Here is a 26,556-nt window from a genome sequence, read left to right as displayed (position 1 = left end):
ATCCATCCGGGATGAACATGCCAGTCCAAGGGCAGAGTAAGAACTGAAATGGAAGGTTTGGAGTTCTTTACCCACATATATTCTCAGCAGCCACCTTCATCCCCAACCCCCAACTCAGAAGACCACCTGGATCCATGCCAATGACAACTTCTTGGTGGTGGATCTGAACAACCTCCCTTGCTTCGAACAGAACGGCTTATCAAGTGAGCAGAGCTCCCAGCTGACACTTGTCAGTGCTGAGGCCAACTCTTCAGCTCCCCCATGGGGCCTCTCGCACACAGTAGGTGCCTCCTAACTACCCAACTCTGAAATTATATAAATGGTGGTCTATGGTGGCCCAGCCAATTCCAAAGGATGGGTAACAAAAGGAAAACCCTGACATTTGGTTTTGGAATACATTATGTAATCCCTCTGCAACGAACCTCAGGTCTTGCTTCAGCAAATATTAATGGTGTCAGAGCAGCCTGCGGAGTGACTGGGGGAGGCCACCATGCAGTTGAAAACTTGCCTCAGGGAAAGCCACATGTGGATCATATGGAGTTGTTGACTGTAGTTTCCATTCAAAAATTCCCTCAAGTCTCCTAGCATGCTTTCCGGACTTGCCTTACCACAGCGCTTGTTTGGCCAGAAACGAAAACCTCCTTGAGGTAGATTATTACCCCTCAGCACCCATGGTCCGCAGCACCCCTACACACACACACATACCCACACACTCTCTCTCTCTCTCTCTCTCTTCCTCACAGTATAATTCTGATTCCTCCCACCCTTTAAAGGTGTGGTCAGCAAAGCAAATGTCAAAGAGACAACAGAACAGAGACAATAGAACAGATGAAGCCAGACTTCATCAGCCCTTAAAAGTCCTAGCTTGGTTTCTTGGTCAGCCTACTGCTGTCTCCTAAGCAAGTCACACACAAATAGTAAAACCTCCTCCGTCTTCTTCACAAGACCCTCGTCCCATTTCTGGCTCACTCTGGACAGATAGAGAAGGGACTACTTGCAAAGCAGAATTCCTTACATTGCAACTCTTTCCAACAGCTCCAAGGCTCCTCCAATATGCCCAGGACAGCCGCCCAGAGACTGGATGGGAACATTCCTCTCTTTCCCAGAAGACTGAAAAACTTGACCACAGAACCCACAGGAGGTCCAACAATCCAGCACCAGAGCTTCCCACCCAATTGGTGCCCGGCCCCACTGCAGAAAGCTCCAAACCTTTTGAGGAGGTGGCAGAGGGTAATGACTAGAAGCCAAGGAACCTGAGTCCTTAAAAACTGTGAACCCTCAGGGAAGTTATTTAACCCTTGATGAGCTCCAATTTCCCCCTCTACCAAATGAGGCTAATAGGACTTCCCTTCCGGGGTTGCTGTGGGATGGAGTAACTATGCATCAGATACATGGTACGGCAATGGCGACTCTCGGAGTACATCCTGTGTGGCAAGTAACTTATGAGCTCTCTCTCATTTACTCCTTGCATCGACCCTACAAAGGAGATAATCTTTGCTGTCTCCATTTCACAGAGGTTAAATGGTTTGCCCAAACTCTCCGAACCAGTCAGTGGTGAATTAGGAATCTGAACCCAGAGTGACTGTGTCACACATCCGGTACACTCTCCTGGTGATGCAGCATTTCTGTAGGGAGAGAGGCCACACACTGAGGGAGCTGCCAAGGGGGAGAAGCCCCCTAAACACCCCACCTCACCAGATCTGCAATGGCTCCTGAACAGTCTCCATGCAATGACCCTTTCCCACAGGCTCCCGCAGGAGCCCACCCTGAAGAAAAGGGGCTTTGAGCACTTTGGAACCCTCCCTGCCCTGCTGTCCTCTCATCCCAACCTGCTCACCCCCACATGCTGAGGAACTATGTGGAGACCCCAGTTCTTAAAGGAAAAAAAAGTTCTAAGCCATGAGTCATAATCATAACAGTAACGGGCTTTTCTCAAGTGCTTACCACGTACCAGGCAAGCATTGTCATATAATGCTCACAAGGTCCCATGAGGTGGGTCCTGTGACTCCCCCCATGTTACAGATGAGGAAACTGAAGCTTAGAGAGTTCAAGAAATCTGCCCAAGCTCACACAACTGGAAATGGCAGCACTTCGTTGCCATTTTATTTCACGCACTCACAGAGGCTGAAGAGGGAAAAAAGGAGGTAAACATATTTTTAAGGGTTTATTTCCCGTCTTTCAGCCCCTCTTCCCTTTCTTACCACGCAAGTTACAAAGACACCTAAGTGGAAGAGAAGACGGCATCTAAGGGCTGGGTTGAGTTTTTTGGGTTATCTGTGGGATAAGCCCAGAGGCCTCCAACTTTTCCCAGTTTCTATTTGCTACTAGATAAAGAGGGGAAAAGTTCACTTCCCTTGTGAGGCTTCAGCCTAGGGAAGTAAACATGATTTTATCATATTTTATACGGATGCTCACAATGGTGCCTTTTCAAGGCTATGGTGGGAAAAAATATTTCTTATTGTGTGAAGTGCATTTCAGACAGGCCACTTGAAAGCCCTGGTGTCCCTCAGGTGGAATTCTATGAACCCGGCTTTAGCCCCAGCAGCCCCTCATGTGGGAAGGAGAACATGCCTCCTGCCAGTAAGTAACAGGGAAATTCAATCACCTCGCCACTTGTGGCAAGAGGGCAAAGACGGCACATTAAAAGAGCTAAAAAGTCAGGAAGTTATTGGGCTGATGACTCCTGCTTGCCAACACTCAGAAGTTAATGCATAATGTCACAATAAACTAAAAAACACAGAAACTGACCAAAGAAGATAAGACAGCCGAGAACAAAACAAGCCCAAACCCATGGGTGTGCCATCAGCCCTGCACCAGAAATGCTGTGTTTCCAACAAGGGCACTTTTCTCCCCACCCCCGGCCTTTCCTGGGCCTGCTTGTGTATGATCTTTCTCAGCCACCAACAGATTAGTTCACAAGTCCTTTCCAACAAGGAGTTTAACTTCAGCCATTTAAAAAAAAAATTAGTTTCCACCGATTTCCTACCTGTCCATGCAGGCCCACTTGCCACGCCCCGCCCCGGCTTCCCACACATGTACTCCGGCACACGCACTCACACACGCTGGCCTCCTGAACACACCAAACCCTTCCAATCCCGGGCCCTCGGGTTACTGGCATTATCACAACTCTTTTTTTCCCAATGGCAAGCCAGGAAAGATGATAGAACCTGTGTGTGTAGCCCAAAGACTGGCCTCAACTGGTTCAGAGGGGAAAAAAATTGAGCTGTGTATCTTTTATTTTTTTTCTTGCCTTTAGCCAAAGACCTGGGAGCATTTGATGTACAGTCAGTAGGTATTTAAAAAAAAAAAAAAAAGAAAGAAAGAAAGAAAAAGAAAAAAATACCCTGAAAAGGCTTGGCTGCACTGGGGCCCTGACACGCTCTCATCTAAAGCTTGGCCCTCGGCCAAGTTCATCTGTTAATGGACAGCCACCACCAGGGCCCGCACCTCCCCCACCTCCCTGACTCTTCTCTGTTCTCCTACCTCTTTCGAGCTCCTAAAAACTAGACATCGATTATGTCTGCGCTTTTCCCTTTCTATTCAACATAAACAAAGTGCTTCAAGTTCAGGGCGCACCCTGGGACCCTTGACAAAACAATCTATCATTCTGTCTGCTAAACCAGTCTGGCTACACCACGGCCGGGAGAGTAACGCTCCCAATGTACAATTTTCCCTTTGTGCTCCTTCCCTCTCACCACTAACCTCTTTTCTTTACCACCTTCTCCGGAGCAGATGGACTTGACCACTTCGCTTAAGCCCCTCCCGGTAACCTCAGAAATTAAAGGAAAGAACGGAGCTCCTGGCGGCCCCTCCTCCTGCCCAGTTTTCCTCCTCCCCCCTGTGGCCCCCACGTCCCTCGGACACACGCACAATCCCCTTAGACCCACACAACCCTCTCGACCCTCTCACCACGGACGCTCACTCAGAAAATAAATTAAATGCAGGGACTGCCCCCCTCTTTTGCTCCCTGCAAGAATATTTTAAGTGAGTTTTGTTTTAAATCATATCCATTAATTTATCCTGACTTGCAATTAAATGCAAGTACACTTTTTACAACCAGTACGGAATGTATTAATTATAACTACAAATGGTCAAATGAGAGCACAGTCCCCCCTAAAAATATTAATAAAATACATAATAAATAATATTAATGAAACAAAAATAGATTCATAAGCCTTGGCCAGGGCTTTTACTATTTCACGTAAGAGGAAATCCAGCCAGTGAAACTTGCTACACGTAGTTTGGCAAGACTCTGGCCAACCACCACCACTGAACTCTGAAGAGCGGATTTGTTGGGGGCGGGGGCAGTGGTGCCCTGGTGTGGGGGGCGGGGAGGGGGGGGTGGTCTGTGCAGACGCCATCTTAAGAGGCTGCTGCACGGCCAGTGCGCGAGGCAGAGCCCAGAACGTCTCAAACAGCTTTCCCATGCAGTGGGGTAAAGTTACCCACAGGCTGCTTCTCCTTCCCAAGACAGCGCAGGCTGTTATTTCAGTGCCCACCCTCCCCTCAAAAGACAAATGAAATCCCCTAGACCCAGAGGGAAATGAGCCCAGCTAAATGCAGAGCTCAGGATTCGGGCCCCATCAGCACCGTTAACTGCACCAGCGCGGGAAGCCACCTTTCTTCCTGCCACACTGCCAGGCCCCTGCTAACCTGCCTCCACATCTCGCAGCCCCTCGCTTCACCCCCGGCACTGCCTGCCCCCTCCCCTCCCCCCCAATCCAACACACCCACCGCACAATCGAATCTAATTAAGATCAGGAAGAAATTTGCATTTTCTTTTCACTGCACCCCGAGTAATCACAGAAGTTCTTCAAATTTTGAGAATTTTGTTCCTCTGCTAATTATTTCCCTCATTTTGTATTTCAAGGCACAAAGACAGTCTATCTCACTGGTGGTCTATTAATAGTTTGAAGTTTTGAGCATCAGAAGGTGGGGTGGTTTTTTTTTTTTTCTTTTAAAATTATTCTGTCATTTCTAGTTTTGTAAAAATGGTTTTTGTTGTTATTGTTAGTCGCAGTGGTGTTAATGTTGCTTCCAAAAGACAGCTTAGCTGTGTATTATGATTTGGTCTGTCCCTTACAATAGTAACTCTCTGCCTGGTTTACTGATTTACAGAACCCTGGTATGTGAATGGCAAAAAAAAAAAGAAAGAAAGAAAGAAAATTCCTTGGCATAAGTATATGTTTGCTGATCAAATTTCAGATCATGTGTTGTTCATTATTATGACTTTACTTGAAAAACAGTTTGCCACAGTGAGATGGATTCACTTTATATGCTTTCTACCCCTCCACTCCCTTTAAGTACTTTGAAAAACAGTACAGTCTTTTTTTAAGGTACATTTAAAGCATGAACTGGTTTGGATTAAAACAATGTTTCAACATCCATAAATTCCCTCAAAATACATTTTTAAAAGACCTATGCAAAGCCACACATGATTTTGAGGGAGCTAATGAGATTGTCCCACCAACAAAATTTAATGGTGATTTAAGAAATTCTAATACTTTTCATTTACTTCCTGCAGAATTATTTGTGTACTTGACATTTATACAGTTTCTCCATTATATAACCATCTACTCTGGGTACACTAGATTATACCAATCTATTAGAATGAAATTTGTACTCCATATAAGCAGAAGTTTCCAGTCGGTTTTGACTTACCATTATGTTTCAATGTAAAGTGTTATTATAGCATACTATAAAGCACAGCGACTCCTTGCTCACGGTTTTTAACTCTAATGCTGTAATCTTTCTTGCTGCTTCTAGGGCTGTGTCAGTGTTTACATTCCTGGAAGTTAAATAAACCGACATGGCAAAACTTCTGGATAGACTGAATAATAAGGCTTGTGATGACTAAACTGTTTACTTTCTACCTTGTTAGGATCCCTTTCTTGTAAAGTTTTGGGAGAGAGACACAGAGAGAAGGAATGAAGGGGGGTGATATGTGATAGAAAGAGAGAGATTTACACACTGGCTTCCATATGTCACAAAGACCTTCCTACCCACAGCCAACGCGATCGAGGCAGCGTGCAGAAGTTACTTTTGCCTTTTTCGTTTTGTTCTGTTTTCTTCAATACCGGGTCATCTGAATCACCCGTTCTTTACTACCCTCCCCCCAATAAAAAGTATGAACATTTTTTTGCCCATTTTCAAATAGCAAATTATCCATTAGATTTCATCATATCTTAGTAAAGCAATTACATCAAGAAAATGATAGTGCGTGTGGAATCAATTATGCATGCAGTTGGCCAGAGACCAAAGGCTGTGAAGTCGGAGAGGGCAGAATCGCTCGACACACACAAATAAAAAGCCCCTGGATCTCACAGATGGACCCCATCAGTTCATCTTACTGCCTAAAAAGTTCATGCACTTAATAATTTATTTGTGTTCTGGATACTGTTTCCCAGCTGAATATTAACAACTTTGAACTGAAGCATGCTTTTAGCATGGTATGGATGGAAGTCACGGTAGGGCAGTGCTAGGGTCCCTCGGAGGTTAAAATTGTAGTTATGTTTCTTACACACTGTTCATTTTCCATCACAATTTACTTTCTTTCATTAAACATTCCTTTTAATCAGAATATCAGTTTCAGTGTTCTGATTCTGCTTGATAACCAGTGATAAACTCATAAACCAAAGATGAACATCAATAATACAGCACAGGCTATTCAACAGCAAAAGCAAACACCAAAATCACAGGCTCTCAAAAATCGGAAACCGTTAGTTAGCACCTTGTTTTCACAACCAGGGCATTTGTGTACCTTGAAGGAGGCACCCGGGAGCCCAGAGACCACCATTTACTTTAGTGACTAAGAGAGGACACAGAGAGAACAGCTGAGAGCAGAAGCTGAACAAGGCCACAGGAAAACTTACTTGAGCTAAAAGATAAAGAAGTCAGCCAAACCCAGTCCCAAGACATGTAGGTGCCAGCCATATATTTAAGAAGAAACCTAAAGCATTGTTAGAAAGGTCTGTAGTTTGTACCTGGCTCTCTTCCAAAGGAGGAGCCTGAAGTCTTAATACACTGGAATATTCAGGTCTCCTGGCCATCAAACTGCTACCAATGAAACTGCCCGACGACTTTAGTGGGGGAACGGGGACAGGCAATACATATTTCTGAACGTATCTGGATGTGCCTCAATCATACACTTAAATTTTACAGAGTTCTCCCCAAATGAGAACAACTTCCAGCCAACACTTCCACAAACTGTACTTAACGTTAACAGAAAACGGATAAAACATATGTAATTACTCAAGGTTAGATTTCTAATTCCTCAATTCACTAAAGGAAACTTGGCAAGAAGATGCATCATTTTGCTCCTTTCTACTGGGGCATCCGAGGAGGAGAGCCACTGAGGCAGCTAATACACAAAACATGATCAAAAGTGATTAACAACAGCTTCATATGCAAATTGCATTAATGAAGGAGTGCAAAGTCATCATGTAAATTAAATATGTCAAATCTCTTGGTGAACTTTCAATCTTGAGAAGAAAAAACACTGCTTTAATTTTTTTACATCATCAATTTTGCAAGATTGAAAATCTAAGAATCTTGGTGCTATAAACAATTTTCACCTTTTTTTTCTCCTTCAGCAGGCTGACAGGCCAGCCTGATGTGCACCGAATGTACATGTTAATAGGCCAATCAAAAATGCAAAACAATTCGCAATTACTGGAAGGACCTAATGGTCATTAGAATTTACAACTAGGTAATGAACTGAAGTCTGCCCACACCATGCATATTCATAAAGCAATTTAGCCTTTGAAGATTAAAGAAGTGCTTAAAATTCAAATGAGCTTTAGCAAATTATCAGTAAGATTCATCCAAAAAGCAAAGGGTTTTTCTTCCTATGATTTCCTCATTTTTTTAATGCAAAATTGTTATATCTTCCAGACTGAGCTTAAACTAAACATTGAGCTTCTAGTGAAGCCAAAGGGGCTGAGAGACAAACAGAGGCTGCAAACATCGTTACGGACTTTGTTCATAAAACTAAGCCCTTAAGAGCCAAACGTATCTCTAAACATGGTAATTTATCAGAAACAGCCCAGAGTTGCTCATAGGCAATACTGCACAGTCCTCCAACAAAACAGATTAATTCGAGTCCCACCACCCTCCCAAAAAGCCTTTTTCCCCTCAAGTTGAGTCTCCTGTGTAAACATCCACTATGGTATAAAAACAGCTTTTTTCATCGGCTTGGAGTGGCATTCATTTTAGAAGTTTCTGCTTCCAAAGGGAAAAGAGCAAGAAAGAAGAGGCCATGAGGCAGAGGAGCAAGATCTGGTTTACTTCTGAGGAGTGAAAATCCTGTCGTTTGGTATTTATCTTTCTGGGGGTTCCCCCATCCTGCACTGGCAGCGTTTAATCCGAGAGGAACGGGTCACGCAGGCATCAGCTGACATGCAGAAAGTTGTGGTGTCCACCCACCACCACCACCCCACCCTGGTTATTAGAGAGTGTCATGGGAATTTGGATTTTCAGGCTTCTCAATTACCAGTCTGGAGAAGAATCTAACTCACACCTTGAGTGCTAACTCACACCTTACTAACCTCATGACATTTAAGAAATTCTAGTGATGGAATTCCCAGTGAATTCTTCCCCTCTTCCTCCATCCCAAACACCCAATCCAGGTAAAAGCACCAAAAGTAGACGTAAGTCCCATCTCAGTCAGTGTACAAGTCAGACTGAGAATAACAGCTTTGAAAGGACCACACACCTGTGCTTACTGCTCCACTGCTGGACCCAAAGGGCTCTCTGCTTTGGTGATTGTGTTTGAACCCCTACTGAAAATATTCCAGTGCCTTGTCTTTGCCACCCTTCTCCCCCTCCATCCCCCAGCAGCAGACATTTTCCTAGAATTGATCTTACCTGAAATGTAGCTATATTAAGGAAGCAGGAAAGAGGAGAGAGAAGGGAGAAAACCTCAGGTACTACCCCTGATTCCCTGACTCTCTTATCCATGGGCCCTGCTCAGAAACGCGCCACATTGTAACGTTTATTAGAAGGAATAGGACGCAGAGGTGCATGTAGCCCGTATCCACAACCATCTGTATGAGCCACAGGTCCACAGTCCTGACCAATTCCATTTGACACTAATGTTACTCTACATGAGTAGAGTTCAATGAGGGTTGATATGGGATGTGACAGAGTAAATCAGAATTAGATTAAAAACAAAAGTTTAGAAACCGATGCTACACTGCAGAGCAAATGGGACTTGAAGGCCAAATTTCCCCTAACTGCCTTCAAGTCATTTTCCCTATTAGAGCAGTTGCCTGCCACCCCCCTGCTGGCAACGCCCAATCACATCAGAGTGTAGAGTGGAATGCATATAGGAAGGCTTGAGGTATTCCTCTTTAGATACAATACCTATATATTTAACAGATAGCAATTAACTTCTGGTCAGTAGTCTGCAGGCAGCAAGCTGCCCCAAGCAGATGGGGGGGGAGGGGACCCAGAGCTGGGACAAGCACAAAAGACAGGTCCAACAACAATGCCTGCTGTCAGCAGCTGAATTATTTTTATACAGGAATTTTTATCTCTATTGTACAAACAAGTACGTGTCTGTGCAGACTTGTTAAGCAATCCACTTGTATGTAGAATAAGATTTTTTTTTCTTTCTTGCTACCAGTCACACAGCTCCAAGATCAGAAGAAATACATAGTCTTTGAAGCTGCTCAAATGTTTTAGTTAAAAGGACAGCAGTTGTTTTCAAAGATCCAAGAGTATCTTTATCAGAATTAAATTTTTCCTTATTGATTTTTTTCCCCTTAACATAACAAAAACATAACATGAGAAGGTTACGATTTATTATTAAAATTTTTCTCAGCCTTTAAATCATTCTTCAGTAGCCAATGTTCACTTTCAAATGTAAAAGAATAATTTTTTTTTTAATCTTAGGATAGGATGGAGTAGGAGAGAGAAACTCATGAGATTTAAAATTTAACATTGGTTAATGCATTGTTTTAACTGTGAACTCAAAGACTTGGGGGGGGCTAAAATGAGCAGTAAATGGCTCATTGTGAACTGCCCCCTAAAGGTAAATAAATCATGAAATCATGGTATCCCCTGAGTTGGTAAAGGGAAATGCATCAGATATTTTTTTTTTTTTTTTTTTTTTGGCCCAAAGAGAAACTCCACATTTAAAACGTAAAAGATCAGATGTGGCATGTAGTGCATTGTGCTCCAACTAAGGTAAGAATCCAAGCTACACTTTATTTCCCTAAAAATTAACAGATGTGATTTTTTTTGCAGCTTTTTTTATGCATCATTACATATCAAGAAAATGAACAACTGATGAATATAATTTAAATGCCCTGATGCTTAGCAAGAGGCTTCCTTGTGTTTTTTAGAAAGTCCAGAAAGAAAACAGAAAGCCAAGGGCGGGGGGGCCGTGCGTTAACAGCACCTGTGTTCTTCTTGAAAGCACCTTTGCAGGTTTCACAATTATTCCATTCTTCATTTTAATGGGAGTTTTGAATCGGTGGACTCACCTCTATCTAAAACTAAGATCCAATTGTAGGTGTAATTGTTCATCGCCAAGGCTAACAACAGTGAAGATACAAACAGAAACGCATTGTGAGTGACCGAAGGTCCCCAGGTATCCCCTTCATCAACATGCCTGCTCCCGGTTCCCACTGGGAATTCCCTGGCGGACGGATCCAATTCTGAATAACACGATGCCAACCCTATGTGGAAAAGGGTGTGGAGGCGCCTTCTCGCCTCTTTTACAGGAAGTTGAAACCTGATCACCTCACCTTTACTGGCTATAATTTGTTGTTTAGCACTCTAAGAACTTGGTATTTTATCTATCTAAAGAGATCAAAGAGAAAAAAGGAGGGCAGATGAGGCAGCGAGCTGAGGCCCGGCCTGGCTCTTGTGCACGGCGCACTGCCTCCGAGCAGCAACCTGTCCAGGTAAACCTTCCAGCGGCATTGCGTCAGATCGCCTCAGATCAGTCTCTAAGGTGAACCAAGAGATGAAACACTCTGGTTCCCTGTCTGCAAACTTATTCTCCAGTTCTTGGCAGCTTATTTTTCCAAGTGTTTTGTTTCGGGAAACGTGTGTATTTTTCTTTGTACGTTTTGTGGATTTACCACAACTGCTTCTGACAGCTGTTGATTTTGTTAAATGAACACATTATAAAAATCCTCTTTAAAACCTCAAGCAACAGTGGACTCAAAAATAATGGTAAAATATTTTAATGGAGTTCCAGTTGAGAGTTGGTTAAAAAAAGTACAAATGGAGGCACAGAAGTCCTTTAAGTCAGCACTAGATTTAAAGTGAATGTGTGTGTGCATGTGTGCGCGTGTGCATGTGTTTAATGGGGAAAGAGGGGTGTTGCAAATCACCACAAATATTTACACTGTACTCCCTTTGTTCAAATCACATACTTTTAACAGGAAAAGCTGGAACTCTGGCTATTTAAAATTTTAAATATTCAAACGCCTGTAATTAACCATATGAAACAAATTATGTCGCATTTCTCCATACCAGCACATGCAAAAAAATTCTGGTGGTGGATTGGGAGGTGGCAGAGTTGGGGAGACAAATCCAAGAGGAGGAAAGGATGATGTTTTCATTTTGCTATAGATCAAAGGAGAACAAGAATGGAAACTGTGGCATATCCAGCATTTTTACATCGCTGTCTTTCACACTGGGCTATCTAAGTTTACACAATTCCCCAGACTAGCTGCATATTAAGCTTGCTGTGTACAGCTTTATTATGGTGCGGTGGTGGAAGAAGCATTAATATTCCGGCTCCGCATCTGACAGGGCATTTACATGCGCCCATCTGAGCGGCACCTGAGAGCTCCTCCAAGGTACAGTAACTGTGCGCCTATTGTAAAGGCAAATGAAGCTCACCTATTCCCTGCTGGGGTCAGAAGTGACCTCAACACCCCCCATGCCTCAAATCCTTCCCTTGCCAACCTAACTCAATGCCATCGCAGAATGACGAATGAGCTCAGAAATAGACCCCAAGTTACTAACCCTGCTAAGAACAGCAAAAGCCTTTGCTGAAATGTTTTAAAAATGCATAGGGAGTGCAGCTGGCCAGTAAAAAGCAGAGAGGCAAATTCCAGCGAACCCAATATGGAATACGTTACATTCTAAAACTGATTAGAAATACAGTCTGATGTTTACTGGCTTCAAATTGAATTTGGCATCAAGCATACTGGCTTTAATAATGCTGGCATTTTTTTTTATTATTATTTTAAATCTGCCTTTGGTCTCTAGGAGCACATGTGGAGAGCTAAGGCATTCTTATTCGTCAGGTTACATTTCCTGGAAATTAAGTTTGTGACAGAAAATGACTCTAGTAGCAATAATATGGTTCGTGCTCAAATTAATTAGGTCATTGTTGTAAAAACTACATGGCAAATTACATAGGTAAATTTACTGATATTGGCCAGAGCTCTATACCCTGGAAGAAAGAGGGAGAAGCAGTTTAAGGATGCTTATTTACCTGGGTAGGAGAAAAGAACAGAGGAGAGAGGGATACAATGGCCAATTTTGTATTTGTATTATAAATAAAAAATACTAGTCATTATCCATTAAATTATACAGTCTGAATACATTTTATGAACTTTATTAATGTCCTCCAAATTGACACATAAAACAAAAACCTGCTTGATTTGAGATGTTAAAAATGGGCACTAAGTTAAAATCTTTTTTTTAATCCTTGTAATGACAACATTGCTGACATAACCATGACCCAAATGAAATCTGAACAAGCAGAAAGGTACTAAAGACCCTTGGTGATTAAATCTCTGGCTAAAAAAATGGCGAGGTGCCAGGCTGGGTCCAGCTTGATGCTAAGTGCTTTTTATTGCACAAAGCTGGTACTACTGTATGTAAAAACAGACTTGGGCTTGGGGTAAACTTTGTCAAATGATTTCTTTGTGCAATAAAGGGTGTGAACAGACCAACCAAAGTAGATTAAATTAACATCGAATGACGCAATCTCGGTGCATCTCCCTAGCTGTGCTACTTTGGTTAAATGTCGTATTTTCCCCCAAAGGAAAGCCAAACTTTCTTCCTTTCTCACTGACTAGTGTGTGGAGCCACCACTCACCTCTTCTCCTTTATTAAACACTTTCACTAAGAAATCACGAAATTGTGAAAAATGCTTCCCTAGGATTTGCACGTTTGTTCTATATTCCAATTTAGTCCTCCCACATTAGCCAAACTACATTGATGCTGCAATGTGAAATGAATGATTTTCCAAGACTCTAAAATGTGCCATTAATATACATCCAACTCGCCTCTTCCCTGAGTTGAAGGTTCGCTGTCCTGACATCGCCTGCCCGTTTCTACACCCAGTTGCATTTTCCAGCCCATGGGCAGCTCCATAATTAAATACCACACTCACTAGGAGAAAGGTGTGCAAAACAGATTTCAGATCCTTTAAAAGGCACAACTTACAACACAACAAGGAACGAGTGATTTAAGAAATTACAGCACTGTTTTTTTAAGCTTTCACAGAATAAACACAGAGAATGAGAGGGAAACTTTCTCCCTCTGCTCCTGTTCTTGAAGTGAATACATATTTGTGTTTCCAATAAAAGGCCATTTTTACATTAACTGTCTGTAACAGCAGGAGACAGAAAAACTAACACAATCTCCACATCACACACAGGATGATCTTCATATCACGTGCCCCTATTCTCAAAACTATTATTTATAAAAGACAACTAGGAAAATGCACAGGGCCTTTTTTCTGTGTCACCGAAAGGGTAAGAACTTTGGGATCTTCCACATTTTAGATTTTTTTTCTTTTTGGCTTTCCAAAGTAAATTTAGCAGCCATGTGGGCCACTGTGTTTAATTAAGCTTTCAAAAGTCCTCTGACAATGCCAACAATTGTAAGACACTTCTGCGGCTCAATCATGCAATCACTGTGACAGTTCTATTTACAATTTGTCTTAGAAAGAGTTTCTCTGACATTGTACTTTGACAAAACATCCGAGCTGCCAGTTCACAACCTTTCTCTGTCTTATTTACAAATACAGCTTGTATACAGGACTCCCAGTCTCATGAACATGAGTCTTTGTGTAGTGGCCTCACAAACATAGGCTCCCAACGAAAATCCGAGGTATTTATTAGGAAACAATATTCTCTATTCTCTGGATTCTGAAGGTAAATAAAATGTTCACCAGTATATTGGGGGTTTTTTGTTTGTTGCTTTTTTTTTTTTTTAGGTGCCATGCTAAAAATTCATTTCAGAAAACAGTAGTTTTTATTCAGAATCACACAAAGAGAAATGAAAAATAAGTAGTCATAATAGGATACTATAATTTATAGTCTCATTTACAATTACACCATAAAGTAGACAAATACATCCTCCAGTTGAGTCTGAGCTAGGAAAGCATTAGAATGGGTACAAAGAGAAAAGGCAAGTTGATTTTCTAAATTCTGAAAAGCATAAATACATTATACTTGATTTTCCTTTAAGTAACATGCTAATGTATTTCTGTTTTGAATTAATAATTCTCACTTCATTAGAGAATCTGTCTTACATATTATTATCTAGATATGAGGTATATTGTCTAGGGAAATAAGTTTTAAATACTCTGAGATAAATGTCTATGTTCATAATTTTAAGGAGAAAAATGTTATATATCAATTGTGGTTAACTCTACTACATTTTATAGGACTTGTCATATTTTATCCCATTCTCTCAAAAAGCTAACTTTATGATAGCCCAATTTAAAGATTTTTATGTGCAATAAGCCAAAACCTCAAAGCTGACACTGTGGGATAATATTTTTTGGCCTTTTCTATAAGTGAACGGTAGTTTCACATTCACTAATCTTCAATGACTGTTTCCCCCATCATAAAATATGAGACTAGAAAACAAAACAAAACCCATATTAAAAGCCCTGACTGCCAGTCAAAGGCTGCTGATATCTGATGGTGGATATCTGAGAAACAAATTGATGAACTGGGCCCTGCGCAATGTAACTTGCTCATTTCCAGTTAAATTAATACTATTTCAATGGTCTCAGTGGATCACAGTCACACAATATTTTAAATATTTGAATAAAATGAAACGAGCAACCTGATCAATATGTATGTGTGTAGTTAACATGTGTACATGGGTGAAGTGCTACAGCACATACCCATCTATTCACTGGGTAAAAATCCTCCTTTCTAAAAAATACTCAGCTTTGAGAGGCCTACGTACAGTCAAAATGCATACCATTTTACTGAAGATTTAAAGAACTCTACCTTATTCTCCTATTTGAAAGCCCCAAATTCTAAGCTTTATTTATCTCAGGAAGATCTGTCACTGTTTTAGTCCTGCTTCCTGCCTATAAAATGGCACAGAGCACACAGTGAGCTCAAATCCAACTTACGTCAGTTTAATAAAGCCTTTCCTACACAGCGCACTTAAACGACTACCTTTTATGTGGTTGCCAAACATATTCTTCTAGAGATTCATCAATATATCTCTTTCCTAATACAGAGCATCGCTTCTCCTTTCTTTTTGTGACACAATTCAAATATCTACTGAATGATTACTCTCATTGTTTCCTTCCTCACCATAAAAAGAAAAGCAGACTTAGAATTGTGAAGACGTGCTTGAGAGAAATGGGCTGGGAGTACACAGCCGTCTTCCAGAACTTCGCTTCAGAGGCACCTGAGGGCCGCGGCATCTTAATTTATGTGCAATGGTAGAATGTTAATTTCACCGTAGGAAACTCTTAATTCATTACTGTGAATGATGAGAAGTCGTGATTCCAGTTACTGACATCTCACTTTGAGATGTGACCACGCTATTTATGTTCAGCCAATTCCAGGGTGGGAACAGGTGATTAAACACAATGAAAGGAATCAAGACTTTGTAATTATTCGTGCATGAAAGGTTTACCTCACCTGGGTCGCAGCATTTGTGCACCCATTGAATAGCTTAGATACCTTAGACAGCTTTTCATCTCAGTGAAATGATTTAGCATTAGCCCTATAAAACATATTTTAAACATGCTTTTTTTTTGCTCCTCTGGGCTCTGCTGTTGTACTAGTTTTTAAAAAAAAATAGGACCTTTATGACAACCAGGGAGTTAAGGAAAATATCTTTTCTTTCCGTACAAAGATTCACAACTGTAACAGTAAAAAGCCTTCACTATAGGGCCTTCCTCCCAGCTTTTAGATTCCTCCTCTAAGTACAGAGGCACAGAATTTTCGAGCTGGTTGATCTGAGATTGAATAACCTATTTGGGACCTCAGTAAAAAGTGTGGTTTTAATTCTTGCTTGACAGACACTGTGTTTTGTCTTTTAAACGAGCAGCTCGATATGTAAATATGATGTTACATCACACAAGTGTTACTCCATATTTGGTGATTTAGAAAGGCTTTGGATCTCCGAAGACGACAATCCCCTTCCGCTTGCTCTTGCTTCATTAATCATGCCTTACACTTCTGTTCATTTTCCTTCCAGTCACAAGACAGCACATGGAAATGGTCATTGCGGTATCCTACTGGGGGTGGGGGGAGGGGGGAGATAAAATCTCAGCCTACATGTCACATAAGCTACATGTGGTGGAGTCGAGAAAAATATTTTGTAAATGCAGCTCCCCTGGTAGCAGATTTCTCATTTCACTAAAGGAAAAGTATCTGAGTATTATTGCAGGAAGCTTTCAAAAAAGAAAGAAAATGCCACGTTTGATTTCAATGATCAAATTCCAGAGGGGGAGAGGAGAAATAATATGACATTTAATCCTCTCCAGACCACTGACCTACTACAGTTCAACTTTGTGGTCAAACCAGGGTGGGGAGACAAGTTCCAGTGAATAAATTGATTATCAGCACCACCTTTCCTAAAACTGAACCAGCCTCTGCCTTTGGGGGGATCAGGCAGGGGAAACAGAGGAAAGTGATTCACCGACAGGCATGCCATTTTTGTCACACAGAATCTGCATCCACTTTGTCTTATATGTTAAATCACTGTTGTTTCATAAAAAAATGTTTTAAGGGTCACTATGTAGTGTTGCTGTTTATCACTCAGAGTAGGGATTTAAGTCCCTCTGTTAGTTCTTAATTCCTTTTCCCTTGAGCTGCTGAGAAACCCACACACCTAGCTACCTCTCTGCTAAAATTAACCAGAGGAAGGAGAGCTGTTGAATATGTGTATGTATTTTTCCAGGAGAATTTTTACATTGTGTTATAGCAGAAACAGTGGAAGTCTGGACTGGACATTTGTAAGGGTGACATGTGGTTGTGTAAACCACAAACAAAATCAAGATACATCTGTCAAAACCACATCAGAGACAAGAGAGAGCACAGAGAAGCATTTATCATTTAGCTGAGGAGGCAGGCTGCAGGGAGCAGCCGTTCCTGTCAAACCAACCTTTTGAAATTTCCAACATGCCCTTAAACTTTTCGAGTAAGCATGTCTGTGCGCTTCAGCAACTGCCCTCTCTACTCTGGCCTGGCCAGTCGAAAATGGCATCTTAAAGTCAAGGTCACGGTGTCATCCCACCACGGGGCTGTGTTTAATTACAGCCCCATACGGGCTGACAGCCAATATGGATCCAAGGCTAGCCCTGAAGCTCAGTTAACTCTTTCCACTCCCTCCAAAATGCCCTTCCAGCCCACCCCACTTCATGGAAGCCCTGAGAACTAACTGCATCCCCTGGGAGGCCTGACCAGGTATTCTGACTCAAACAGGTCATCGGCCAAACTACAAATGCCTATATGGCCACTTTGCCTCTGACTTGTCACCAAGGCTGGAAATGGACATTGGAAACTGGGCTAGGTATAGTAAGGGTCAACACTTAAAAATGAGAAAGGGAGGAAAAAGGAAAGGAATTCAGAATCAGCAGATCCAGAAAGAGGGTATCAGGTGCGTGTACCTATTCCGCCTAGATCTGACTCAGTGAAGTGGAAAATATTTATTTTTGTGTGTTCTAGACGTAGGCAATGGGAATGATTATTTTAACATTACAGAGCTGTCATGGACAGTCACATGGAGAAATACAGAAAGCACTTCACCACTCCTTAGTGCCTGGCTACAACACCTCTGAAAAGGAAAAGAAAACATGCAAACCGCTTTTCTCCTTGCTTCTCATTTACCTGCTATGTGTTCCTGTTTGGGGCAAATTCCTCTAGATGACGTTGATAAACAATCGTCATCCTCTGGCGTGACCTGGATGCCAACCTCCACGGGATTGGATGCTTTTTTCATCTCGATTGGTGAAGGGGAAGGTGGCTTATCCACAGCTTTTTCTAAGCAGAGGCTGCCATTGCATTGTTTCCGTTTGTGCTCGATAAAAATAAGAATGTCCCCCAATGGGAAGTTCATCTGGCACTGCCCACACGTGAGGAGGTCATGGTCCCCTTCTGGAGCTCCCAAAGGGCCGTGGTCTGGTTCATCATCTGTAAGAATGGCTTCAAGAGGTTCGGCTGTGGTTGGAGAAACAAAAGCACAATTAATAGAGTGCCAGAAAGGAGAGAAAAGGGGGAGATACATTCTCAACCCCACCCCATCCCACCACATCATGTAAAGTGTTTCTAGGCTCCTCCATATAATACCCAGAAAATGTGAGCACCTAAAATGTACACGGATGTGGTAGAGGTTATCAACAAGAAAGCAAATTTATCAATGAGGCAAATCATCATACATTTAAAGAAAACTGTCTGACTTGTATAACCCCAGAGAACAGATACATACACCTACACACATTACAAATGTGTCTGGTTTGTGAGTTTAGCAAGAATGTGACTTAAATAAATAGTTAACACAGGGGACATAAAGAAAGCTTAAAAAATAACTACCCCCGTCAAAAAAACTGGTAAACACATGGATTGAAAACAAATTTGTCTCTTTTTTCCTATAGACTAAGTTGTCTATTGTGCCAAAGAATAAAAGGAGAGGTGAATAAACACACACATCCTTTGTGTGTGAATGTGTGTACTCCTAGGTATACAGAGACATAGCTTCATAAATTAGAAAGCTTCTACATCACACAGAAAGTATGCCACATGTACACCGCCGTAATAAGAAAACCACTGCATTCACCTGTGAAACGAATCTAAATAATAATCATAACGCAGCATCATTCACACCGCCAAAAACCTTTCTGATCTCACTCACAGCAGTGCCGCAAAATCAAAGAAATACCAAATTCACTGGCAATTCTTCTCAGACACATTAACTAAATGGGATACTTTTGAGTACTTAAGAAAATAAGCCAATTAGTCATTTTTTCATTCTGAAGAAAGGAATGCCTAAAATATTCTAAACATGTTTGCACTTGGTGGCTCCCATCACATAAAAATCAGAATGGTCAAGCAAATGCCACATTTCAGAACAAGGCTGAGAAGTCCGTTCTTTAGACTTGAAATACTTTGCCTAATGTTGTCAAAGTTGACTAATTTTCTGAATGAGCTCCAAAACGTTTCATTATGGGACTATTTCTGCACACATAATCACCAGCGGATGGTATAACAAGGTAGGTATGTCTTTCGATCCTGTTTCCTCCTTTTTTTTTTCCAACTTTGCACCAAAATACTCCAGCATCTATTTGAACAGCATCTATCATTTTTTAACCTTCCAACAGAGAAAAGAGAGTTGGTAAGTATCTGTTCCTGAAACCTTATGCTTATGGTATCAAAAAAAAAAAAAATCACAAAATACAAAACACATCCAGGATGCTGCCAGTTAATAAAACTGAAGCAGAAAATGTACAAGTCTTAAACAGTTAATCAGTCTGACCTTCTTTAGCAAGCTGCCAATTTCACATTTAATGAACTTAAAGCCACAGAGAATCAAAAAATAGATTTTAATTTGAGTGTAGAATATTGGAACAGATTTTGATAAAGTGCAAAAATCCAGTGAACTCAGGTTAAATTTATTTCAACCCTACCCAGGCTGAATATTGAGGGGGAAGATCTGGAGTAACTCCCAGATGTGCTGGGTGAAAAAATATTGAGAGAGCCCTGCCTAGCTGCACCTGTGCTCAAGTAGGACATGTCATAATTTCTAGCCTCTGGTACTCCTCCTAACTTAACATAAGGTCATCACAGGAATATGAAGGTTATATTCCTACCAATAAAGACAGCTAGGTAAGCACTTATGTTTCTTTGCCCAACACACTGACCAAAAGATAAATACAGAATACACATGCATACTTTCAAATAAAAGGAGACAAACAGAAGTGCTTTTGCATTATGGCTCTGTGTCATTTTTCTCCTACATTTGCTTTCATTTTGACCAAGGGAGGAACTGAATAGGGAAGTCATTCTCCAAGATCCCTGCTATTCGAATTAAGGATTTTAAGCACACATTGACAAATGTGGCTTTTTGTGTTCAGCATTAACTACAAGTTCTGAGGTTTGGAGACTGAAGAAAGACTCAGGGAAAATATTTTATTTTATTAAACTTAGTAGTACGTAGAACCTTTGCAAAAAACATTTTTTTAAACTCCACCGGTAAGATTCGTTTTTTATTCCCAAGGCCTGACACATTTCTGAAAATAGAAATGTTATTTAGGAGCAAAAGGAAATATTCTCCTAGGTATCAAATAGTTAAAGGTAATTCGGTACAAAACAGACTTGGTTGAAGTCTTCTAAATGTAGTGACTGAACTGATTTACAATCAAAACCAGGAAATGAAGTGGTAATTCAGAGGTTGCTGATTACACCTCCACATTTCACCTAATTAATTTTATAGGAGGCAAAGTTCTTGAAAATAACAAGATGATCAAATGTACAGATATAAAACCTGTAACCTCAACATTTTCTATGCTCTTAACGTAAATTATTGCTAATTAACAAGAATTATATCCTTATGTATGAAATACATTTAACATCGGGTTTCTTGCAAAACATTTGGCTAGTGACGTTCAGAGAAATACCAAAACGTGTTCTTACTATTGCTGCTATATTATTAAAAATCAGACGAAGTGGGGCACAAAGAAAATATGAAAATATAATTCTTTTGGTGTCGTCTACTGATTTGCATTGACATCTTTTCTCAGTGGCAATCAACATTTCCTTTCTGGGCATCTGATAATTTCTCTGTATTTTAATGCAAATTCCTCTTTCCCTAAAAACATTCCTAACCTCAGCCATTTTACCCCCTCCCTCATTTCAACTCCATCCTCCTTCACCCCCACAATACCATCGTTTCTAAGCTCTGGCCTAAGCTACGCTACAAAGCAGGGAGTCCAGGATTGAAGTGGAAGGGAGTGGGCAAATAATCATAATAATTAGTCGCGAATTCTCTACAAGGGGAGAAAGAGACAGAAAATAAAATGCTTCTGCGTTCAAACAGCAAGACAGACTGGAACGTCTCAATGCCCCAGCGGCTGAGTGAGATCTTCCTCTGTCTCTGCAGTTGCAAAGGAATAAATTAAAAAAAAAAAAAAAGCCTTAGAAGACATGTAGGGAAGGAGCAAGGGAAACGAGGGTTGCTGGGGGAGGGGGAGGGGGAAAAGAAGCTCTGCCTTCGAGTTTGCTTTCCAAGTCCTCCTTCCCTTTGATTGTCTTAACTGGGTAAGGAAGCAAACCGATGCTGAAATGCAGAGAGAAAAAGCAAAGAAACAAAAGCGAAGGCAGGGGCGACAGGCCCGGGGCAGGGGGCCCGGCAGGGGCGGGCTGTGCAGAAAGTGAAGTTGGGCGCCGGGAGTCGGAGGCACAAAGCGAGCAGCGTGCTGGCTGCAGGCTCCGGCCGTGCTCGCTGCGAACACGTGCAGCGGCGGCCGTGGGACCGGGGGCCAGGGGCCCGGGGGCGGCGGGCAGCCAGGAGCCCGGACTGCCGCCTCCACTCCCATCCGGCCTGGCCGCAGGGTGACCACGGTTCCCTGAGCCCGCCAGTTGGAGAAACGGAAAGTGAGGCTTGGAAAACTCGGCTGGTTAACCTGGTGCGGTCTCAGTATCACCGCACACACCTCAAGCGCGGCTCCTGAAATTCACTCTGTGTCCACAGGCTCACACTTTTTACTTTGGGGGATCTCTACAAATGCGTTTCTCCCGAAATTCCGCACACCGGTGTGCGCAGCGCGGCGGCGGCTGCGGTTATTCATTATTAATGACCCTGTTTGCCCGCATCATTAGGATGATAACTATTACTATTGTTGTGATTTCGGGCTCCGAGGCGAGAGCTACAGGAGGCGGGGGAGCCGAGAGTCAGGCTGCAGAGCCGCCCTGCAAGCCTGCCGTGGCCGCCGTGGTCCGTGATTTGCGCGGGGATGAGGGGGTGGAAGAAGTGAACCTGGAGACTAAGTGCAAACTTGCCGATCCCGCCCTTTGGCCTCGCCCCAAAGACGGAGAGCGCGCACTCCCCTTTCCTCCCTACCAAAAATGCACGCCCCAAAAGAAAGCGAAAACTGCACGCCGCTCCGCGGCTGAAGCACGGAGGTGTCCGCCGCGCTCCCGGGTGCTTCTCTGCTGCCCTAGCCAGAGCATTTTTAAAGTCAAAATGAAGAACAAAGACATAAGGGGTGATGGGGGGAGAAAGGGAATTCTGCCTAACCGTCCGTTTCCCCCACCCCCACGCTCGCAATGCTGTCCCTCCCCGGCCGAGAAACGCAGAGCAGGGGGTGGGGGAAGCTCTGGTACAGGTTCAAGTTCGCTGAGCTTTCTTGATCTTGTTCTGCCTCCTAGCGACCAAATGGCTCATTCATCCCAAGAAGCGGAGGATGGGGGGTGAGGGGGTCCTGAAGACTGGAATGGCTCCCGCCCCCTCTGTGCACCCAGAAAATGAGAAAGGAGCGACCCCGCAACCTCTCCAAACCGGCCCCTTAACACAAAGCCCTCACTGAAACCGGGGGAGAGGGGCTAACCCACCCAGACTGGAGTGTCCCGAGATAGACCCCGGGATGGGGGCGGGGGGGTCGGGGAGCAGCCTGGACTGCAAGCCTGTCTGTCCTTTGAGCCCCCAATGCATCCTTCCGAAGAAGGGCCCGGCTTTCCCGAGTCCTGCGAACACTGCCCATCCTTCCCGCCGGTACCTGGCCGGGCTGTAACTTCACACCGCTGCGCGCCGCGTCTGCTCCGCATCCGGCGCGGCCGGGGGAGTGGGGGGCGGGGGAGAGCGGCGAGGGAGGGATGCGCGGGGGTGGGGAGAGGGAGGGCCCCGCAACGTGCCGGGGCGGGGGAACTTCCGAAGTGTGTGACAAGTTCCAGGTCTCAGTGAAAAATTCAATTCTCTGTGCGCACTCCCCACCCCTTTAAAAAATACAGAACTGGGTATAGGTGGTCCTTTAAAATTGCATCAAAAATTAAAATAAGGGTCATGAATGAGGTGGGGAAAGGATGTGGGCCCTCTCACGCTTTTCTTTCTCTTGCTGCCAAACTTTCCTAAGTGCCCACTGTCCACCTTTCCAGGCGCACTCTGTTAGCCAGGAGACAGTCACACACACCCCCTTATATAGATTCACAAGGAGCCCCCCCACCCCGACTGAGCCAGGCCCCGGGTGGAGGGCAAGAACTCAAGGTGGGGTGCGCAGAGTCCCGGGATTTAGCATTCCCAAAACGCATACTAGAACGTACTACTCCCCTGCCCACTCCCCCACACACAGCTCTCCCCCCACCTGGCCTGGCTGCGCTCGGGAGTCGGGGGCTGGTGGCAAGGCCGGGTGGGAGGGGGGCAGGGAAAGCACGTGGTGACCTCCCCGCAGTCCTGAGCTGTGGACAAGAATCCGGGGGAGCGGAGAGGGGGGGGCGCAGAACACGCTTTTTCAGTTGCTTTGCAAAATAAAAATGCTTTGCAAAGCCGAGTTTCTCCCCAGCCGACTTCGCAGTCGGGTTGGCGGGGAGGAGGTCTGGGCATTGTGCTGTGGGCGAGAGGGAACCATGGACCCGGCTGGCGCGGAGTCGCGGCACGGCCTGCTGCTGTGCCGGCGGGCGGGCGCCGGGCGCCGAGTGGGCGATCCCGGGCGGGGCGGGGGCGCGGCGAGGCCCCGGCGAGGCCCGGCCGCCGCCGCCGCCCGCTCCCGGGCTGCCGCGCCGCGCTCGGTCCTCTGTCTGTTTGTTGGCAGCAGGCTCCCGCACACGCGGTGCTTGTAAACATTCAGACACGAGATTTTTCCCAATCAAAATCCACTTCCACTTTTTTTGAAAATCTTCCAAAAAATAGTAAGAGGAGGGAGTTCCTCGCTCCCTCTCCGTGCCGCCGGCGCTCTAAGTTTGCAACTAAAAGGGTTTTGGGGAAGGGGGTAATCGTATTTTTTTTTAACTCCGGTAGAGATTGTGAGATTTTTGCAGGGGGGGTGGGGGACTCAAAAAGGAGAGCGTTGCAGAAAACCGCCGGAGGAGCGTTTGGCTTCTGGTTTGGGGCAAGAAATTTTACCTTCTCTTGCCTTGTTTTATTTTTATTTTATTTTATTTTGCACTTCTTCTCGCCGCCACTGAGGTTCGGCCGGGAGGGGCAGGCAGCCGCAACCCGGGCGGCGGCGGCCCAGGCGCCCTCCCTCCCTCTCCCGCTCGCCCCCGGCCCTTGCTCCTGCCCTTCGGCGGCGGCGGCGCGGGAGGGCAAGCGCGAGGAGCCGGCACAAAAGGCAGCGGGACAAACACCCACCTCAGGCCGGAACAAAAGGCGGCAGCGCCGGCCGCGTCTCCCGTCCTTCGCGGTCGCCCGGCTCTCCCTGCCGCCGCGGCACCTCTCCAGACTCGGCGGACTCCAGAGCGCCGGGGGCCCCCTCCCACAATCCCACTTTCTCACTATTGTGGAGATGACTACTTTCTCCCAGTGCACACTTGACCGTGAGCGCGCTCGTGTCCGAGGGCCAGTCTCACCTCTTTTCTCCCTGGAAATTGTTTTTTAGGCTTGGGCTCCCTGCTCCCCCACTCCCCGTTTTCCTTCCTTCGTCGAGTGGAAGCAACCCCCCTTTCCCCTCCAGGTCCCTCCCCCAGGTTTGCAGGAGAGTTGTTCGCATCCATAGCATTGTTCATTATTTTGCAAAATTGGAGGGGAAATCATTGCATTCCTTTCCGAAAAGCGAAATAAAGCAGCGGAAAGCAAGAAAGAGGAGGAGTCAAATTTTTGTAAAATTAAATAAAATTAAAAGGTGCGTGCAATTCCAAAGTGTACATACGGCTATGGTTCGGGATGGGATGAGGTTTGGGGGTTTTTTTTTCCTCCCTTTAATCTCTTTTATCCCGACTCTCGGAGGTTTTTCTCCTGAAAAATTTTTTAAATGCATGCACACACCCCTCTCTCCCCCTCGCTCTTGCTTCTCGTCCTGCGCGCTCTCGTGATTATTAATAATTATTATTACTATTATTGGGTTACTTACGCGAGAATTCCCGTTTGCTTAAGTGCTGGGGTTTGCCTTGCTTGCGGCGAGACATGGTGGGCTGCGGGGCGGGCGGCGGCGGCGGCGGCGGCGGCGGGCGGACGACGGCTCGGTTCACATCGGGAGAGCCGGGTTAGAAAGAAGGAGACTCCAGAGAAAATATCTTCATCAGTGCCTTTTGACATCCAAAATAAATTAGAAATAATACAAAGATGGCGCAGGGAAGATGAATTGTGGGAGAGCCGTCATGGCTTTTTTTTAAGCAAAAAAAAAAAAGAGAGAGGAAAGATAGAGGGAGAGAGAGAGAGAGAGATGAAAAAAATGGCAAAAGCCCCCCTGAGCTGCAAGTTCAAGTGCGGACGTGACGTCCCTGCGAACTTGAACGTCAGGAGTCTGGATGGACAGAGACACACAAAACATGGGCAGGGCGAGCAGGAGAGAAGGGGAGGAGGGAAGGGGAAGCTCACACCAATGGACACACATCAGGGGCTGGACATGAAAAAGAGACCAGGACAAGCCAATGGCCAGTGCGGGGCGGGGGAGGTGCGGGGCGGGGGGCTCTGCAGACGCCAGACGCGGCCCCCGGGGGAGGGGCGGGCGGAGGGGAGGGGGCGCTGGGGCCGCGGGCTCACCAGTGGCCGCAGCGAGCGCAGAGGCGGCGGCGTGGCGGGGAGAAAAGAAAGGGGCAGCGAGGGTGGGGGGAGCAAGATGTGCACCCTGCACCACCACCCCCGCACGCCAACCCTAAAATGAAAGATTATTTAAAAAAAAAAAAAGGCAAGAGCGTACAGGGAGGCTGCAGCCCCGGGCCGGGGAAGCGCGGGCGGAGGGAAGCCAGGTAGAGTTGCTCCCGGACACCCTCCTCCTTGCGCACACCCACTTCCCCTCACCGCCGCCGCGGCCGCGCTCGCTCCCCGCGTGCGGCCGCCGGGGCCGAAGTGAAAGCCTTGAGCCCGCGGCTGCGCTCCGGAAACTTTGCCCGAGGAGAGGCTAGCAAAGAAAAATCACCCGAAGTTGAGAGCGGAGCCTCCAAGTTACAGCTCCGCCGCGGGTGAGGGGAGGCGGGAGGGAGCGCGCGGCTAAGCGGAGTCCAGCCCAAGTTTGGAGGGTTGGGGTCCGGAAGGGCAGCGCCGGGGCCTCCTGGAGCCCGGGCGGCCTGGAGAGAGGGGGCGAAGGCGAGGGAAGCGGTGCAGGCCCGAGCGGGAGGGCCGAGAGGGCGCCCCCAATGCCGAGCCGGGGGGCCGGGGATCTGAGCGCCCCAACAAGCGATTGGGTCTGAATGCAACTGGAAGCACAGAGTCGAGGCTCCCAAGGGTCGCAGA

General features: G+C 44.9%; 1 protein-coding gene across 8 annotated transcripts in view; it reads right to left on the bottom strand.

Moving 5' to 3' along the window:
- BCL11A (BCL11 transcription factor A) overlaps positions 1–25,617 on the bottom strand; it is a 99,433-nt gene extending 73,816 nt beyond the window's left edge. For all 8 annotated transcript variants that reach the window (XM_058551174.1, XM_058551168.1, XM_058551172.1 and 5 more), the window contains exons 1-2: positions 25,235–25,617; positions 18,069–18,398 (exon numbers count right to left, since the gene is read on the bottom strand). In XM_058551174.1, coding sequence (XP_058407157.1) covers positions 18,069–18,398; positions 25,235–25,289 — 385 coding nt within the window. In that variant the 5' untranslated portion in view covers positions 25,290–25,617. The remainder of the gene's footprint in view (positions 1–18,068; positions 18,399–25,234) is intronic.
- Between the last annotated feature and the right edge of the window lie 939 nt (positions 25,618–26,556).

This window comes from Diceros bicornis, chromosome 12 (assembly GCF_020826845.1).
Source record: "Diceros bicornis minor isolate mBicDic1 chromosome 12, mDicBic1.mat.cur, whole genome shotgun sequence".
In the NCBI taxonomy this organism is placed as follows: Eukaryota; Metazoa; Chordata; class Mammalia; order Perissodactyla; family Rhinocerotidae; genus Diceros; species Diceros bicornis.
This window is presented reverse-complemented; position numbering and strand designations above follow the sequence as displayed.